Below are 17,347 nucleotides of genomic sequence, written 5' to 3' on the forward strand. Positions count from 1 at the left end.
ATCTTAAAAAAAAAAAAAAAGCCTGTCTGTCTTCGGGTATTTCCAAAAAAGTGCTTTCAATCTCATGTTTATACCCGATTCTCCCAACAACCCTGTGGAGCAGGGCAATCTCCTTTGTAAACAGGAGGGCACTGAAGGTCAGAAGGTCAGAAGGTCAGAGGGGTCTGAGTGATCTGTCAAGGTCATCTGGGATGGGCTCCTGGGCGTCTCCCTTCGCACTAGTGCCCTCTAGGCCACACCAGGGGGCCTTCGGGATCCAGCCTGGCCAGACTGGGGTGGTTCAGGGTCTCTCTACCCAAGATCCAAGTACTCACAGGCCACTTGGAGGATGTGGGTGATCCTCTGGTCCTGGAGCAGGCCAGGGTGGGACACCACGCAGGTGAGGGGCTGCCCATTCATGCTGCGGCTTGGCACCAGGTGGAACTCTGAAGTGACAGCAGCTGAGCGGGAGTGCTTGAAGGAGCGGCTGGACGCTGTGCCCTTGACCTCCGTGTCCCAGGTCACGCTGGGGGCTGGGCTGCCCTCTGCCGTGCAGGAGGCTGCCAGCGTTAGGCCCTGGCCCTCTTCTAGCGCTGGCCCGGGGTTCAGTGAGGGCAGGGGAGGCACTGTAGGTGGTGGGAGGCAGGGGTCACGGTCAGCACACCCATCAGGAGGCCCTGCCCCGTCCCGGCTCAGTCTTGCACAGGCAAACATTTTCAGGCTCTTTTTTTTTTTTCTCTTATTTCACGAACACAGGCACCAGATGAGTGGTGGAATTTCAGCCGACTTCGTACCTTTCTCTACTGTTCGATTTTTTTACCATGAGCATGGATCATTTTTTAATAAACATAATGAAGCAAATACAAAACCAACCAGACAACATCTATATCCTAATAATCATAGCCACCACCTATTAAGCACTTGCTATGAGCCAGGTATTGTGCTAAACACTTTACCAATGTGATTTCATTTAATCCTGTCAACAGACCAGCAAAGTAGGGATCATTACCCCTGAGTCACAAGAGAGGAAACTGAAGCTCGGGGAGGCTAAATGATTTGTCCCAGATCGTCAGCTCTAAAGGGGACGAAGTCTAGATTCACACTCAGGATTTTCACCCCCAAGGCTAGCGTTGCTAAGTTCCACGTGGATAAAGGGAAACTAAAGGCCTTTATTTTTTATCTTCCTAACATGAACAGCTCAAGCACAAGATGGAAAAGATTTAACTAGGCCACAGGTCTAGGGCATCCGTGGACCATAAGAGCCCACAGTGCAAAGTAGTGGTTTAAAGCGATTGTGATCTCCAGTCCAACCACATTCACCCAAGGTCCAGATCAAGAAAAGTTATCAGCCTCGCTGGTCCGAGCTGGGTCTGCACGTCCATATCTCAGCCCCACATTTTTAAAACCATGGAGCCCAGGACTGCGAGAGAGGCTGTGAATGAGTGCTTTGGGTAGAACTGTAGCAGAGACTAGCACGTGTAGCTTCCAGAAGAGGAGATGGGGGTGGGGTGGGGAGAGGAACGACGAAGATCCCCAGCCCTTTGAAAGGCTGGGCTGCGGAAGACAGAATGAGCCTGGGCCACATGGCTTCCGACGGCGAAAGTGACCGAGGTGGGGAGTGCAGGTCAACAGACGGAAGAATATTCTAATACATGGATTCTTCCCCAAGACGGACAGAGCGGTAGGGAGCAAGCTGCTGAGGTCACTTGCCGAGAATTTCTAGATTGGCTGGGAGCACGGGCTGGATGAGGATCCCTCACCCGTGCAGGCCCCCCTCCCCTCTTCTTCCCGCTCTTCCTCGGCCCCGTGCCTTTCTGCAGACCCCATCTCTGCGTCCCCCGGCTTCTGCCCTCGAAGGCGCGGGCGCGGACCTGGGGCCCCTGCACACGCAGCCGACCCCCCCCCCCCGACGACCCCGGGCTGCCCCACTTACCCAGCACGCGGAGCCGCAGCCGCGCCTGGAAGCTGCCGGAGGGGAAGGTGCTGACGCGGCACTCGTACTCGCCCTCGTCCGCCTGCACCGCGTTGCGCAGGAGCACCGCGCCGTCCAGGGGGCTCCGTGGGGGCGGCGGCTGCTCCACGCGGCCCTCGTAGGCCGCGCTCACGTGCAGCCCGTATTGGAAGTGCAGCAGCGCCAGCTCCCGGGGGCCCTCGCCCGCGTCCACCCGCGCCCACGCCACCTGCCCCACCTGCTCGCCGGGGTCGCCTCGGTAGAAGCAGGGCAGCTTGGCGTCCTGGCCCAGCACCACGGTCACCAGGTCCGAGGTCTCCAGCTCGCCTGGCCGGCACCGGCCTGCAGGGGGCGGACAGGAGCGGCCAAGATTGGGGGGGCCGCCGGACGGGGGGGGGGGGGGGGGGGGGGGGGGAACGGGACACTTATGCGTGATGACAGCGAAGGCCACCAGAACTCCTGGAGCACTTTCTGCTTGCCAAGCGCGTTTCGTCCATTACCTCATAAGATCCACAAAACCTTCCCAAGAGGTGGGCGTCATTATCAACTTTTTAACAGCTGAGGAAACTGAGACCCGGAGACAGGAAGTGATTTGCCTAAGGCCACTGGGTCGCTGGCGGCAAGAGTCACACCCTCTCCCAGCCCAGGATCCTGTCCGGGGCAAGTGTGAGGTGGGAGGCTCTAGCTGGAAGAGAGTTACCCAGCCTCTGCCCTCAGGGAGCTCACGGTCCTCTCGGGGAAATGGATTCTATGCGCCCAAAGACCAGGGAAGCCAGGGACAGACTTTCACCGAAGGTCCAACCTACCACGGGGGGGGGGGGTGGGGGGGGAAGTGACTGCTTTCAGGAGGTGTGGCCAGGAGCCAAGGCAGGGGTTGAAAACAGTTGGCGTCTAGGATGGGGCATGTAGTGTGGGAAGGGTCCATCCCGAGAGGCCCTTCAGAACATTCTTTTCATGGCTTGAAGATGAGAGACCTGGATTCCCAGAGAGAAGAAGGTATTCCATGTGGGAGGAATGGCATGAACCAAGGCTCGGATACAGGAATGAGCAAGTCATCGAAGACAGAGAGGTCCCAGGTCAGAGGCCCGGAGAGGTGAGGTCAGGGCAGACACCCCGCGACAGGGTCAGGACGGGGAGCCCGAAGCCGAGGAGCCGAGGCGGGGACCAGCGAGGAAGGGTGCCTTGATGAGGAACAGTAACAAAGCACCCCGGGGTAGCTCTCACGTCACCTCATTTTCAAAGAAGGATCCCTTCCTTGCCCTCATGGAACCTGAGATCTGTTCAGGAGGAAGAAGTACATTTGCGGACAAACACAGAAAGGTGTGACAGTCTCGGATTTAGTGCTCAGTGGCGTGTTGCAGGCAAGCTGTGGGATGGGACAGTTACTGGGGACCTGAGTTCTGTGGGAGGGCCTGAGGCGGGAGTTGGGTAGGACCAGGAGGGGGAGAGACCCGGAACGGGGTTCCAGGTGAGGGGCCAAGGTGGGCAAACCCAAGGGGTGAAGAGGTTGGTTGGTTCAGGAAGCAGAGGGGGAAGGACACACCTAAGGCAGAGGGTGTGTGTTGAGCAGGAGCGGGACACGAGGTCGGGCCTTCCACACCAGGCAAAGGGAGTCATGGGGGGTCACTGCAGCGGGGGGCCAGTGCGACATGCCCTCCCAACTAGAAAGCAGGGACCCTGAAGACCCGAGACTCACTAGAAACCCTTCGTGCTACAGCACCGGGGAGGAGGGGACAGCCCTGGGGGAGACTCAGCAGGATTTGATCACTGACCAGAAGGAGAGATGAAAGACAAAAGACAGGGGGCGCCTGGGTGGCTCAGTCGTTAAGCGTCCGCCTTCGGCTCAGGTCATGATCCCATCCCCCACATGGGGCTCCCCGCTCAGCCGAGAGCCTGCTTCTCCCTCTCCCACTGCCCCTGCTTGTGTTCCCTCTCTCTCTCTCTCTCTCTCTCTGTCAAATAAATAAATAAAATCTTTAAAAAAAAAAAAAAAGAAAGAAAGACAAAAGACAAAGGCAAGTGCTGGGTTTCTAGGATGAGTAACTTAGGAAGGAGGCAGGGCTTGAGGAAGCTCAGGGTCGGGAAGAAATAAATGTGGAGCTGGGGAATAAAGCGTGGGAAGCATAGGGCTGGGGGCAGAGGGAGGGCTCTCCCTGGGATGGCAAGAGCTTCTTGCCTTGGAACGGACATCCGGCAACAACCAGAAGTGCGTAGGCCCTGCCTCTGACCAGCACTGCGCACACCTTGCTCACACTGTGCGCCTCCGGGAAGGCCCTCCTCCCTATGTCTGGTGGCTCCTACTCATCACTGTCTGGGTAACTCCTCCTCATCCTTTAGGACTCCGCTTAGACATCACCTCCTCCCGGAGTCCTCCCTTCCCCACCCCCACCCCCGCCTCGGGCAGCGTGAGGTGCCCCCGCCCCGTTCTGCCCTAGCGCCCTGCTCTCGCCTCACCATCGTACTTTATCCCCTGGGTGGTGTTCACCCTTCTCTTGTCCGCCTCTCTCACCGGACAGAGCTCCCCGAGAGTAGAAACTGGGTCTCACGTCACATAGGGAAACCTGGTTTCTGATTTAGTGCTCAGGGACACGTGGCTGGCATTCTTGGCACGTAACAGGTGCCCGATTAATTTTACTGACTGACTGAATGAATGAGAGCAAGAGAGAGAGAGAGGGGTCGAAGAAGGAAGGGTAGAAGGAAGAGGACTGAACCTTTGGTTGGGCTGGGCAGACAAGGAGGGGGCTGGCATGGCGACCAGGGGTGGAGGCAGGCTAGGCTGGCTACCTGGGTTCGCTGCCAAACGGAGCAGCTCTGGACTCACATAGGGAGAAAGAAGTGGGCGGAGGGGGCAGTTATGGAGGGAGAAGGTGAAGCCCCACGAGAGTGGACCAGAGGGTTCCAGTGGGGCAGAGCCCGGGCCAGGGGGAGAGGGTCCCATGGCCCTGCTAGCAGGGGTGGAGGGAGGGGGGATGCTGTTGGGAGGACCCGAACAGGACGGGACAGACCTGCAGGGCCAGATACCAGGGCCCTGACCTGCCTAAGCTGGTCTTGGTCCCACCCAGCCCAGCCTGGGAGTCCAGCTAACAACCGGTGCCCCTCCCAGACACCTCCTCCCGGCGCTGGAGGGTGCAGGGCTGCCAAGGAGGGGCTGGAGGTGGGCTTGAGATAGGGGCTCAGCCCCCGGCACATGGTGTCTGCGGTCCCACGGATCCCAAGCCCTGCTCCACCAGGACGCTCAAACCTTCCTAAAGACTATTTCTGAGACAATGTCAGATGGCATATTTTCCTTCCCTATCCCTACACTTGCCAACCATCTGCCTCTCTCCACAACTAGTCACCCACGTTTTCCCCGACATATACCTTCTCCAGGGCACAACAGGCATATATATGCCTGAGTCACAATCCTCCACGTCCCTCCCTGTGGGTGCAAGATCCCCACTCCCCAGTGATAAGCCCAAGCTTTGCGGGATGAGGTACCCCGGAAAACAGGAGAGTCCCTTCAGGACCTCTCCCACAGCCCCCCACTGTCCTAAATCCACTATTGAGCCGGAGCATCTCAGCTGGGGGCAACACCCTCCTCCAGTTCATGCACACACACACATGCACGCGCGCACACACATGCACGCGCGCACACACGCACGCGCGCACACACACGCATGCATGCACAGGCTACAACGGAAGGAAGAGAGAACTTGGGCTCTAGAATCCCCGTCCTGGGCTAACTGGACTCAGAAGCCCAGACTTCCAGGCCAGGGCAGGCCAAGACCGCCTCCTCCTCCTCTCCCCCACCCGGTGCCCGCCCGGCGTCAGCATGATGATGTCACCAGAGCAAAGGAGACACACCGCCTGCCTGGTGAGGTCACCCCGCGGGCATGTAGTTGCCAGGCCGGGCCAAGCCCACGGACCCTTCCGCAGCACACTGTTTGCTGAGGCCGGTGGACTCTGCTGGCTGGGCGCTCCTCCCTCCGCCCGTGCCCACCCCTCCTCCCGGGAGCACCGGGACGCTGGTCCGGAGCCGCGGTGATTCAGAGGCTGCCACACAGCAGCAGGCCTAGCCACAGCCGCCACCAGCCACCACCTTGCGCAAGGGAAAGAACAGGCCCAACTAGCCAGACGGGATCCCTGCCCTCAGCCTCCCCCACCCCTGGCCAGGCCCCCACGGGCCTCTTTGGGGCCCTGCCCTCTGTGTACCCCGCCCGCTCCCAGACAGGCCCTCCGCTCCTGGCCTGGGTTGGCTGCCTTGCTCCCTACGCCGGGCCTGGGTCCCAGCTTCCCTCTCTGGGTGAGGCCCGGCCTCTGATCTCAGGAGGGGACACTGAGGCTGGCAGCCACAGATCACAGCGTCTTTGGGGAAGGAGGCTTCTCTTTATGAGGGGCCTTTCTCCATCAGTATCCCTGCTGGTGCAGATAGGGGCACACGCAGGGGTCCTGGAGGAGGGTCTGTGAGGGGGAGGAAGGGAGTCAGTGTGAGCCTCCACGTCTGAATGTGTGACATCTTCGGGAGAGGGCCTGGCGGGTCTCAGTGCTGGGCTCACAAGGGAGGCCAGCTCCTTCCTTCAACTGGGGAGTGTTTCGCACTTGTATGTGCTCTTGGTCTCATCTTTAGGGAAGTGTAGGTGCTTGTTGGCGGCGGGAGAGAGGAGCCGTGCAGTGGCACATGCGTGTGAACGTGCGTGCAGGCGCTGTTCCGTGTGCGTCTCACCAGTCTGCATGCACGGTGCCCGTCCCTGGCCCGCGCGAGCCTGAATGCAGAGTAAATATTTTGATGTCGGTTTCTCCTGGGGCTGCTGCATGTCTGTCTGTCTTAGCTGCCCTTGGTGTGTGGCTCTGCACCTTGGCCTCTGCATCCCAGCTGGAGCGTCGCCAGGCGCCCCTCCCCACCTCACCCCAGACTTGAGGGCAGATTCATCTCAGGTGGAGATAGGTACCCAGAGATGAGGTCACTGTCCCTCCAGGTGATGGGAAATTGCCACCCAGGGCTCCCCAGCAGAACGAAACAAAAGCTCACCCTACCCTTGCTCCTCAGGTTCCTGCTAGAAGGACTGCCACCCTTCTCACCACTCCCCCCGGGAGCCCCCCCAGCCCCTCTGGCCCCCCAGGAGGCCTCTCCCTGGGAATCTGTCAGGCCTCTGCTGCAGCCAGCACCAGAAAAACCAGCTCCAGCTCCAGGCCTGGGGTGAGGGTTGTCTGGTGTGGGTTTGGTGGGAAGGGGGGGGGTCTTGCCTAGGGCTAAGGGGAGGGGTCCAAACTGGGGGGGGGCTCATTCTCCTTTGTTAACTCTTGCCTCCCCTCACCACACAGCAGCGGCCTCTACCAGACAGAGCTAGAACATGGGGGAGAGTCTGGGGGAAGAGAGGACCGGGGAGGAGCCCCGAGGCCCCCCATTTGGGACAGGTGGCATCAACAACCTGTGAGCCCGTTTTCTCCCCCCCCCCCCCCCCCCCCAACAACCTTGGCCTTGGAGTGCTAAGGAACTCTGAAAACCAGGAGATTCTCCCTCTGCCTTCATCCCCATCCCTCACTTAGCCCCCATTGTCCTAAGCCCCCCAGCTTAGTGAGAGCTTCCCAACCCGGGCAAAGTGCCCACCCACAGATTAGTGTCTGGGGAGGGGGGCCATACCAATCCCAAAGGGAGGCGAGAACAATGCAGGAGGACAGGCCTTGAGGCAGCCCGGCTCTGGCCCAGACACAGCTCCCAGCACAGATAAGTCCCCTAAACCCCCCGGAGCCAGAGTCTGAGCCCGGCTGAGTCACCACAACAGCCACACTGTGGGTGGGAGACCCGGCATTCAGCTTCTCCCAAACTCCTGAGATCCTAGCCACCCCCACCCCGAAATCCTGCCAGCCAACCCCCCCAAACTGGGGGCCAGCTCTGCCCCACCCCAGATCATCGCCTCAGCCCAGCTCTCAGGACACACCAGTCTTAAAGGCCAGCAGGAAGGGGGTGGCCAGCAATCTAGGGGAAAAGCCCCTGAGGCCAGAAGCTCCCAGGCCCAGTGAGACAGATCACCCCACCTCCTTCACAGGCTCCCAGGTCTGAACTTGACCTTCGACCTTCGTGTTAGATTCAGTGTTCAGATCCAGCCCTGGCTCCTCTCCTCCCTTCCCTCCTGACTCAGCTCCTCACCCCACTCCCAGCCCTTCTCTCGGCTAGCCCTTGGTCAGTGCTAGGGGAAGTTGTGGGGGCCAGAAAGTCCCCGCCTCCTTCCCTCACGAGGCCTGCTCCCTACAGTGGCCGTCCTCCTCAGCCTAGAGGGCTCCAGGGCCCCGACATGGTGCGCTAGAAGCTGGGACCATGGGCTCTGCGGCAAACCCCCCACTGCTATCTCTGTAGCGAGGGTCCCCTTAGGCCAGCCCCCCTGAAACACTAGGTTGGGGCCAAGGTCACTGGGGCCACAGGGCTTCCCCGGGATTCCCCTAGTTCCTGCTACCTTGGGTGGGGAATATGCCTCCCTTTCTGGCTTCCCTGGGTTGGGGTAGGTCCTGCAGGAGAGGGCCTGCCCCCCTCTGTAAACAGGAGTAGAAAAGGAGGGATGGGGCCCCTCCCTTTCTAGGGAACTAACCTCAGGTAGAAAGCTGATCCTAACCCTTGGAGGGCAGACCACAGAATTCAGGGAAGCCCTCACCCTCTGGTCCTACAGGACCCAGTTGGGCCCAGACAAAGAGCTAGAAACTAGCATCCTACTGGAGGGGTGCCTGTAGATTTGGGCCCCTCGGCCCTGGGGCAGGAGATGGGGGAGGGAGAAGGGAGGGGACCTCACCCGGAAACTCATCCCATTAAGAAGAGACAAAGAGCTGTGGTGTCAGGAGCCTCCCAAGCCTGGGCTCCTCTCCCTATTGGGGTGGGGCAGGGCCCTGGGGCTCAGAGCTCTAATGGCCCAGGAGCTGGGGGGGTGCTCTGATTTGCAGCAGGGCAGGGGCAGAAGGCAGCATCCAGGATACAGCCACCCTTGGTCCCCGCTGAGAGATGGGTCAGGACATTTCCCCTGGCATCACCACAGCCAGCCTCATCTCCTCCAGCAGCCCCCCCGCCCCCGGGGGCTGGACAGTCACAGAGCCATAGGATTGCAGAGCTGGAAGGCCCGTGGAGACCGTCAGGTCTTACCTCCTGGTCTGCTGAAGTCCACCCTCTTAGCTGCCCAAGGTCACCTAGCAAATTCATAGCGGAAATGGGGCCAGAACGCAAGACTCCTGACTGCCAGCCCAAGGGTTTTTCAGAGACAAGAAATAGTCCTGCTTCCGGGGGGGTTACACACAGTGGAGCCAGAATGGGGTGGCAGTGGAGGTGGGTATCAGGCTGGGAAGCTGATGTTGGGAACCAAGCTCCAGGCTTCAGAGCACCCTCCAGCTCTGCACAGGTCCTAAGCAGCTGCAGCAGAGTGGTGGCTCACTGGGCACCGGCCACCGGGGATAAGCCTGGGGCCAGGGTACTGCCGAAGCCACGGCACCTGTCCATCAGGCAGTGGGCAAGGTCAGGGTGATGCCCTGATTACAAGAGGTCTCCTCTCCCCTTCCCTGGGCTTCTCTTAGCAAGAACAGCTTTGTGTCCTGGAAAAAGAAGGCGGGGACCATGTCTTGTCCCCACTGCGTCTCCAGCACCTGGTACCCCAGCTGCACCCAGCGTGCACCCAGATGTGCGAGCCTTTAATGGGCGAGGGGTTGGGAGACCAAGACACTCACCCTGGTCATACTTCTAACACTAGTAATCCTTTTTTTTTTTGAGGGAGAGAGAGTGTGTGTGTGAGCAGTGGGTGGGGGAGGGGCAGAGGGAGAGAGAGAATCTTAAGCAGACTCCATGCCCAGTGCCAGCCCAATGCAGAGCCCAACACGGGCCTCAATCCCACGACCCTGAGATCATGACCTGAGCTGAAATCAAGAGCCTGATGCTCAACCTGGTGGCTGAGCCGTCCAGACGCCCCTAACATGGAGTAATCTTAAGACGTCACTTGCCTACCTATTTCTCTCAGTTTTCCCATCTGGAAAATGAGGCAGTTAGAGTGGTGACCTCTCTGATCCCTTCCACGTCCTGAGACCCCATGGCTCTGTCCTTCAGGGGTGGGTAGATCCCGCAGAAAAGTGGCTGCCAAGTAAGTTCCCTGGCCCCAGGGACAAGACCCCACCCTCTGGGCCTGAGCACGTGAGGAGGATTGTCTGGAAAATGGGAATTAAGACAGGGGTGAGAGGCAGGGGTTGGAGCTCAGTATCCTGTGATTGGAGACCGGCCAACGACCCTTCCGTCCCTTCCATTGTAAGCTCAGCGCAAAAGCGATGCCCACCCACCCACACATCTATGCCTCATTCTCCCCACAGCTTCAGCTGGGGACAGAGTAGGGAGTCACTGCTGGGCGCTGCCGGACGATGAGACTCCCTTGCAACTGCACCTGGGCCGATCTAGGTAGGGCTCTGTCTTCCAAGGACCAGGATTCCTCAGTTATTCTTTACCTTGGAAACAGCCTAGGGAATCCCACTGTGGCCTCACCGTGCACACACACGCATAGACACACACACACACACACACACACACACAGTCTCTGTCTCTGTCTCTGTCTCTCTCTCTCTCTCTCCCCCCCCACTCCAAAGATTATAAATTCCTGTAATTTATATGCACTAGGCAAGAGCAACATAAGGCATCTAGTCGAGGAAATAAGGGGACAGGGAATAAACAAATGAGGCTGCACCCTATCTAGAAGGTACCCTACCCTAGACCCCCACTCATCTAAGTATCGCGCCCACCTGACCACCCTGGCATTTAACAGTGTGCCCAGGGAAAAAGAGGGGCCAGAGTGAAGGAGCTTCCAGCTCCCCAGTTGTCTCCCAGCAGGGGCTCCGACCTCTAGGACATCATGGAGAGGAGAGAAGGTAACAGGAATGCCCTGTCCACTCTCTGGGGCATCAGGCTTCCTACACCCTGATGACTGCTAAAACCTGCTCAGCCCTGAGTCAGCCCAGCGCCAGTCAGCAGTTTTGGAGCCTGGCGTGGGGGGGGAGGCAGGCGAAGGAGCCTCCAGGAAGCCCTGGGGTGAGAGGGTCCCCACCTGTGCCGCCACCCCCCCCCCCCCCCGCCCACCTGTCCGGGGCCAGCACGTCTCTCCCCCCGGAGGCAGCTCTGGCTTAGGCAAAGCGATGGCAGAGGTGGTTGGGGACCCCAGACATAGTGACATGGCCCGGGGCAGAAAGAGGTCACGAAGGGGGAAGAGTGACCCCGGCTCTCGCGGAGGCACTCCTGGCAGGGGGGGTGGGAGAGAGAGATCGGTTCCTCAGTCCAGAGTCAAAGGAAAGAGAATGTTTTTGTGTGCGCGCGTCAGTGCGGGTGTGCGTGCGCGTGCGCGCGCTGGCTTGGCCTCAGACACAGGGGTCCTGACGGTCCGGCCGAGTCCTACCTGTAAATGATGCCAGCAGCAGCAGTAGCAGCAGGGCCTCGGGCCCCCACATCTCGGCTCCCAGGGACAGGGCCATCGGTCGGAAGGCAGAGCTGCCCAGTGGTTCTGAAGTTCCACCGAGTTCTCCCTGGGAGCCGGCTCTAGAGCTGGAGAGGGCACCGACCCAGGAGGCAGGAGATCACCGGGTCCACCTGCCTGTCCCTCTGGGGGTCTCTGCTGGGGACCCAGCCCCGCTCTGCCCACCCAGCTTGAGCTGCCCCCAAAAAGCCGTGGTCGGGAGCTCCGAGCTCCCCCAGAGCTGCTTCCCACGCCGTGGCCAACGACGACGGCGGCAGAAACCTGGGAACCTGCTCAGCAGGTCAGAACAGGTGCGTCTCCGGGGGTGGGGCCTGGCACGGAGACTCAGCAGCCACCGCCCCCACGGCCTGGGCTAGCTAATGGGCGCCACGGAGGGAGGGAGGGAGGGAGGGAGGGAAGGACCTGGCGGTGGGTGGGGGGGATCCCATTGTCAGCTCCAGGCTTTACCTGGCAGCATGGAAGGGGCTGGGAAGGGAGAGGCAAGGTGTGTGTGTGGGGGGGGCGGGGTAGAAGAAGGCCCAGGGTGGCTCAAAGAGGGAGGCACCAGGCCAGGAGGAACAGGGGCAAGGCCCTTGTGGGTGGAAAGGAACCCAAGCATCCCGCACCCTAACTAGCCTTGCTGCCTCCCCAGGGCCTTGCCAAGTTCCCCAATCTCCTGGAGGGGCTCAGCTTTGATGCTGAGAATCAGAGAAGCCGGGAACTGAGAAGTACAGTATTGGCCCATACACCTCATTCTCCAGATGAGAAAAGGGGCCCAGAGAGGGGAACGGGCTTGCTGGAGGACACACAGCTTCGATGGTAACACGGTTTTCTTGGACATCTCTATCTCTGAGACAGGGATCTAGTTCAAAGACCCCGGAGAAGGAGCTTAAGTGACGCCCTCCTGGGTCCCATCATCCGTAGGAGAAGCCAAAGGACTGATGGAGAAATTAGCCCCGCAGACTCCTGGCCTCCCTGGAGGGACCCTCTCTCAGCTTCAACACCTCCCTGTTACCCGGCCAGGAATCCCCAAAGTGCATCAGCACCAACTCTCCATGGTTCGTTTTACCCTTTTATGCCATGGTCCTGGGACGAGAGCACATGTCTGGACTTTGCAAGGGTAATCTTCATTTCAAATACTCTGTCCTTGTATCCTTGTAAGTATACTCACACTCGTAGGACCATGTGCATAAAATGTCACCACCAAGTCACACAAAACCTTCCTGGCCAATCTGGGGTAGCCAGAGGAAGGGAGCAAGCTCTGAACTCCCTGAAAACTGGGTGAAGGGGAGGGACAAGCTCACTCGCAGACTGGGGCTAAAAAAACAAAACAAAACAGGTAAGGGGCGCCTGGGTGGCTCAGTCGTTAAGCATCTGCCTTCCGCTCAGGTCGTGATCCCGGGGTCCTGGGATCGAGCCCCGCATGGGGCTCCCTGCTCGGTGGGAAGCCTGCTTCTCCCTCTCCCACTCCCCCTGCTTGTGTTCCCTCTCTCGCTGTGTCTCTCTCTCTTTGTCAAATAAATAAATAAAATCTTAAAAAAAAACAAACAAACAGGTAAATATGGAGTGAAACCTGAGAAAAGGAAATATAGGTTAAGCTTTGCAGCAGGACTCTTTTGTGTGGCCAGAGGCAGGAAGCAGGACTCGAGAGCAGTAAGGGAGGGTCATCTTGTGTAGACTATTTCCCACACCCCACAGCCCACACCCCCAACTCTGTCAAAATCGCATTCATCTTTCAAAGCTGACCTCAGATGCCACATCTTCCACGAAGCTTTCTCAGCTCCTCCCACCCAAAATGAATCTTTCTCCCTCTGTTCTTCCCCAGCCTCTGCTAGTCCCTTTATTATAGCTTATGTACCATAATTTGTGCACATCTTATCTCCTTACCTAAATGTAAGCTTCGGTTCACAAAGCATGGATTGGAGCCTGCTGCGTGCCAGGGACCCAGCAAATGTGTGAAGCTGAGGCACAGGACCAGAGCTGGGGTCTGTGAACTCCTGGAACCGTCAGGCTTGTTCAACGACCTCGCCTCCGTCACCCCTGCTAGGTCAGCCCGCGGCACTTGGTGGGCACTGAACACACTTTTGCCGAAGGCATGAATTGGTGAGTGGATGGACGTCAGTATGGAAAGGGTGGTCCAGGAGGGTCAGTAAAGGGGAGATCCCGACTCCCCTGGTCCTGGGCCGTCCCCCGGACCCTCACCCTGCCTCTGGACCATGACCCCCTACTCTGGTCTAGATCCAACTCTTGGCAGTGACCGTGCTCGTAACCTCTTCTTTGAGGGCTACTTCCAGAGGGTCAGGGGTGGCCTCAAGGGCCAGGCCAGATGCCCAAACTCCCCAGTTTCTCTCCACCTCCACCTTGGCAAACCCCTTCCCCTCCTTAGGTCCCCGCCTGTGCCGGAAGGGCAGCCTCACCCCGATGCCGCTTTGAGATCCGCTGCGGCAGGGGCGGAGTAGGGCCGGGGGGATGGGAGGGGGGAGCATCCCGTGTTATAATTATAATTATCACACCTTGGATCCTATCGCATGGTTTCAGAGGAGCTCCTTTCCTTCCCACGGATTCACCCCTCCTGGTCCAGGAAACCGGAGGAGAAACTGAGGCATGGGGGGTGGGACAGCAGTTAGGTCACGGGGTGGGCATCCAGCGCCTGTATCGCCTCCACCTTCCCATTCACAGTGTACCCCCACCCCTCCACAGTGCCACCGGCCAGGAAGTCTGTGAGCCCCTCCATCACTCACCCCTACTCCGCCATTTGGAGCACTGAGGGGAGGCGGGACTTGCCCGTGTGCAGTCAAATAAATATTGACGTACCCGGTGCACTCAGGCCAGGCGGCCACCCCTGGCCTTGGTTTGAGGTAGGAGTCTGGCCCGCCCTCATCTAACAAATACCCATCTCCAACTCACTCTCCGCCCTGTGCCCTCACCCTTGTGCGTCTCACGAGGGCCGTGCTCTTGGGGGAACAGGCCGTCACACTTAGGCTCTTCCTTCCCTCCTCTGGGATGAGGCCTGGGGAAAGGCAGATTCCAGGGCTGGGGCTGGAAGAAAATCCTGGCTGGGGGAGGCCTAGGCCAGTGCCTGGTTTCCTGGGTTCTGTTCTTTCTTCCTCACTGCCCCCCCTCCCCCCACCCAAAGTCTGGGCCCCACGAACGGGAGCAGTTCAAGCCCGGGTGGCATCTTCAGCGCGTGTACCCGCCCGAGTGGCATCGCCGTGCGTGCCTGCCTGCCTTAGTGTACTCACAGACACTTAGTGAGCACCGCTTCGGGGTAGGCTCCAGGGAGGGGACAGGGACACCTAACACAGGGTCCCTGTGCCCTCCGTGAGCCCTCAGTCAGGAGAGCTGGGACACAGAAACTTAAGGACGCTGTGGTCCACCAGCCTGTGTTCCCTTCCTGTCTCTGTGCACCTGCCGCATCCAGATTCGGGGCTGTTCCTGCGAGTACAACTGCAGATGTTCACAATCTGCTTGTGTCCACGCATCTGCTTACAACTCATCTCTGTCCCCATGGCAGGCTGCACGCCTAAGCCAAACCGGTCCGAGTGGGTTGTGCTGAAAGTTTTGTTTGTGTCAGTGGGGCTTGGAGGTGAGTCAGGGAGGGACAAGGATGCGTGGGGTGGGGTGGTGAGAAGAGTGAGAGCGAGGGTCGGGCGGGGGGGGGGGGGCTGGTCAAGGCGGGGGGGGGGGGGGCTGGGGGGCGGTCAGGAGGATGGGTTGGGGTGGGAGTAAACCAGAGAGCTCCTTGATGAGCAACATCCCTCTTTGCGGTGAGATCCCAGGTCAGAGAAGAGTCAGAGGTTTGGGGGGGGTGGGCAGGGGAGACCCTCGGGCTTTGGGAGAGACGAGAGTGGATTATAAATTGGCGGAACGAGGTAGAAGCCTGGTGTGGACAAAATGTCTGCCGCCCATTTCTACCCGGCTTTGTTTCTCCGTGTGAGAGGAAGCTGTTTCTGAGCTGCTCATTGCCTTGGTTTCTACAGTTTGTACAGAAAGGCTTTGGGGGTGCTGATGGACGTGGTGGCGGAAGACTGCTCATATGGACTCTGATGCCATCCCCCAGGACCAAGGCTTAAAGCTCACTTCTGCTCCTTCCTAGGATGCCCCCCACATGCAGAGAGCCCCATACGGAGCATGGTTTCCAGGAGCTTTTTCTCCACTGAAAAACACCTTTGCCCCCTGGGGCTGGAGCCACTGTGCCCAGTATTAGGATGGTGGCATCTTGTTTTCCAAGAGATTGCATCTGAAGGCTCCATCTGACACGTGCGGTGCTGTTCCTATCTCCCTGTGCTGCAGGCCCAGTGACGCCCAGTGACGCCCAGTGACGCCCAGTGACGCCCAGTCCCCGGCCCCATTCCTTCATGGCAACCACACTTCCTGGTTGCCTCCCAACACCCCTTGGAGCTCAGGGGGCTGGAGCTGCTTGTTCCTAAAGGTGTCTACAGCTGGAGTGACCCACCCGGGGAAGATGGCTCAGCAAAAGGCACGTGCGGGCCCTGTTCCCCAGAAGGCCGTTGGGTGCAGAATCCCCTCCTCCTTGCTCTCACCCCATAGGCTCCCCAGGCATCTGCAAATACAGGACCAACTCAGGGCCCGGGGCCTGGGATAAGAGACAGATGCCTTTATTCTTTGACCCTGTGTCTCTGGATGGGCTGGCACTTTTAGAAGGCTCCAGAAACAGGTCGTGGCAGGTCTAGGACGAGAGTGGGAGCCCTCATGGAAATCAGTCTTCCAAGCGGGGACGGTGGCAGCGGGGGGTACAGCAGCAGGGAGGGGTAAGAGCAAAGGCAAGCAGGGTCCTGGGCGCTTGGCAAGAGAACGGATTCTAGTGAGGATCCCAAGCTGTGCCCCCCTGCCCTCTCCCAGTCTCGTCCCAACCACACAAGGCACCAGGCCCCTCCCAGGAAGCCCACCTGTGGGGAGACATGGAGGCAGCCCCCAGGGCCCAGGTGGCCTGCAGAGCCTGCACCACCAGAGGCGCCTTCAGGAAGCACCAGGCCTTTGGAGTTTCTCACACTCATCCAAACATTCAGCTTGGATGCGGCGGGTATGCTGCCTCTGCCAACCGAAGACAGCCGCTTCCTGGCCATCGCCTGAGCTCCTGTCACCCCCGACTCAGCTGCCCCGGTCTGTGGCAGAAGGCAGGGGTGCAAGCCCAGCAGGGCAGGCCCGGGACTCCCCTCCTGAGCATCTCCCCACACTGGCCCCAAAAGGCACTGCAGGCCTTCCTTGCAGGCAGCCCTAAGTCGCTGCCCTCCAGCATCACCTCGAAGCATTTTTGAGCCTGTTTCTCTTTCAGTTCTAGAAGTGGTGTAAAAAAAGAAGGGCCAGGAAGCAAGAAAGAGAGTGAGAGTTCTTTCCTGTGCTAGTTTGCAGGATCAGGGAGCACTGGTCCATGAACTGGAAGGAAAGGGTAGAGGAGCAGAGATGAGTCTAAGTCCCCCTGCTAGCCTGCTTCCCTCCTGGGCCCGGGCCGCCATGCTCTGCGGTCTGCTGTGGGGAAGTCCTACGCCCTGGAAAGGGCCCATACACTGCAGCTCACTCAGGTCCTCGTCAGGAACTGATACCCTGGGACAGTGCCCGGGGACAGCCTCCAGGCTACAATGCAGCCAAAGGGGAGAAGCCTGGCCACTCCTGGAAGGTTCCAAAGCTCCTTGCAGGAAAGTCCGAGTGTTGGCTCTGTTCAGCAGGACTGAGGGCGAGAGAGAGCAGGGCAGACTGAGAAACCCAAAAGTAGAGCTGGTGAGAGACAGACCTCAGGGCACACGGAGACAGGCAGACGCCTAGAGAAAGAAAGGAGTAGGGTGAGAAATAGACACACACGGAGGGATGATGAGGAGTAATTCAAAGAGACAAAGAAGCTGAGACAAAGTCTGCAACAGAGACAGAAAGACCAGAAGAGAAATTTCTGAACGCCGCCTTGCCCACTGCCGCCCCTTCCGCCTACTTCCCTCTCCTGCGCTCCACTTCAACCACTCACCAT

General features: G+C 59.2%; 1 protein-coding gene across 4 annotated transcripts in view; it reads right to left on the bottom strand.

Annotated features, from left to right (window-relative positions):
- NECTIN4 (nectin cell adhesion molecule 4) overlaps nucleotides 1-11,564 on the bottom strand; it is a 16,671-nt gene extending 5,107 nt beyond the window's left edge. For all 4 annotated transcript variants that reach the window (XM_025860712.2, XM_025860711.2, XM_073888202.1 and 1 more), the window contains exons 1-3: nucleotides 11,311-11,564; nucleotides 1,913-2,272; nucleotides 315-605 (exon numbers count right to left, since the gene is read on the bottom strand). In XM_025860712.2, coding sequence (XP_025716497.1) covers nucleotides 315-605; nucleotides 1,913-2,272; nucleotides 11,311-11,386 — 727 coding nt within the window. In that variant the 5' untranslated portion in view covers nucleotides 11,387-11,564. The remainder of the gene's footprint in view (nucleotides 1-314; nucleotides 606-1,912; nucleotides 2,273-11,310) is intronic.
- Between the last annotated feature and the right edge of the window lie 5,783 nt (nucleotides 11,565-17,347).

Source organism: Callorhinus ursinus, unplaced genomic scaffold (assembly GCF_003265705.2).
Source record: "Callorhinus ursinus isolate GAN/ISIS: 27379988/994484 unplaced genomic scaffold, GSC_fseal_2.0 scaffold88, whole genome shotgun sequence".
In the NCBI taxonomy this organism is placed as follows: Eukaryota; Metazoa; Chordata; class Mammalia; order Carnivora; family Otariidae; genus Callorhinus; species Callorhinus ursinus.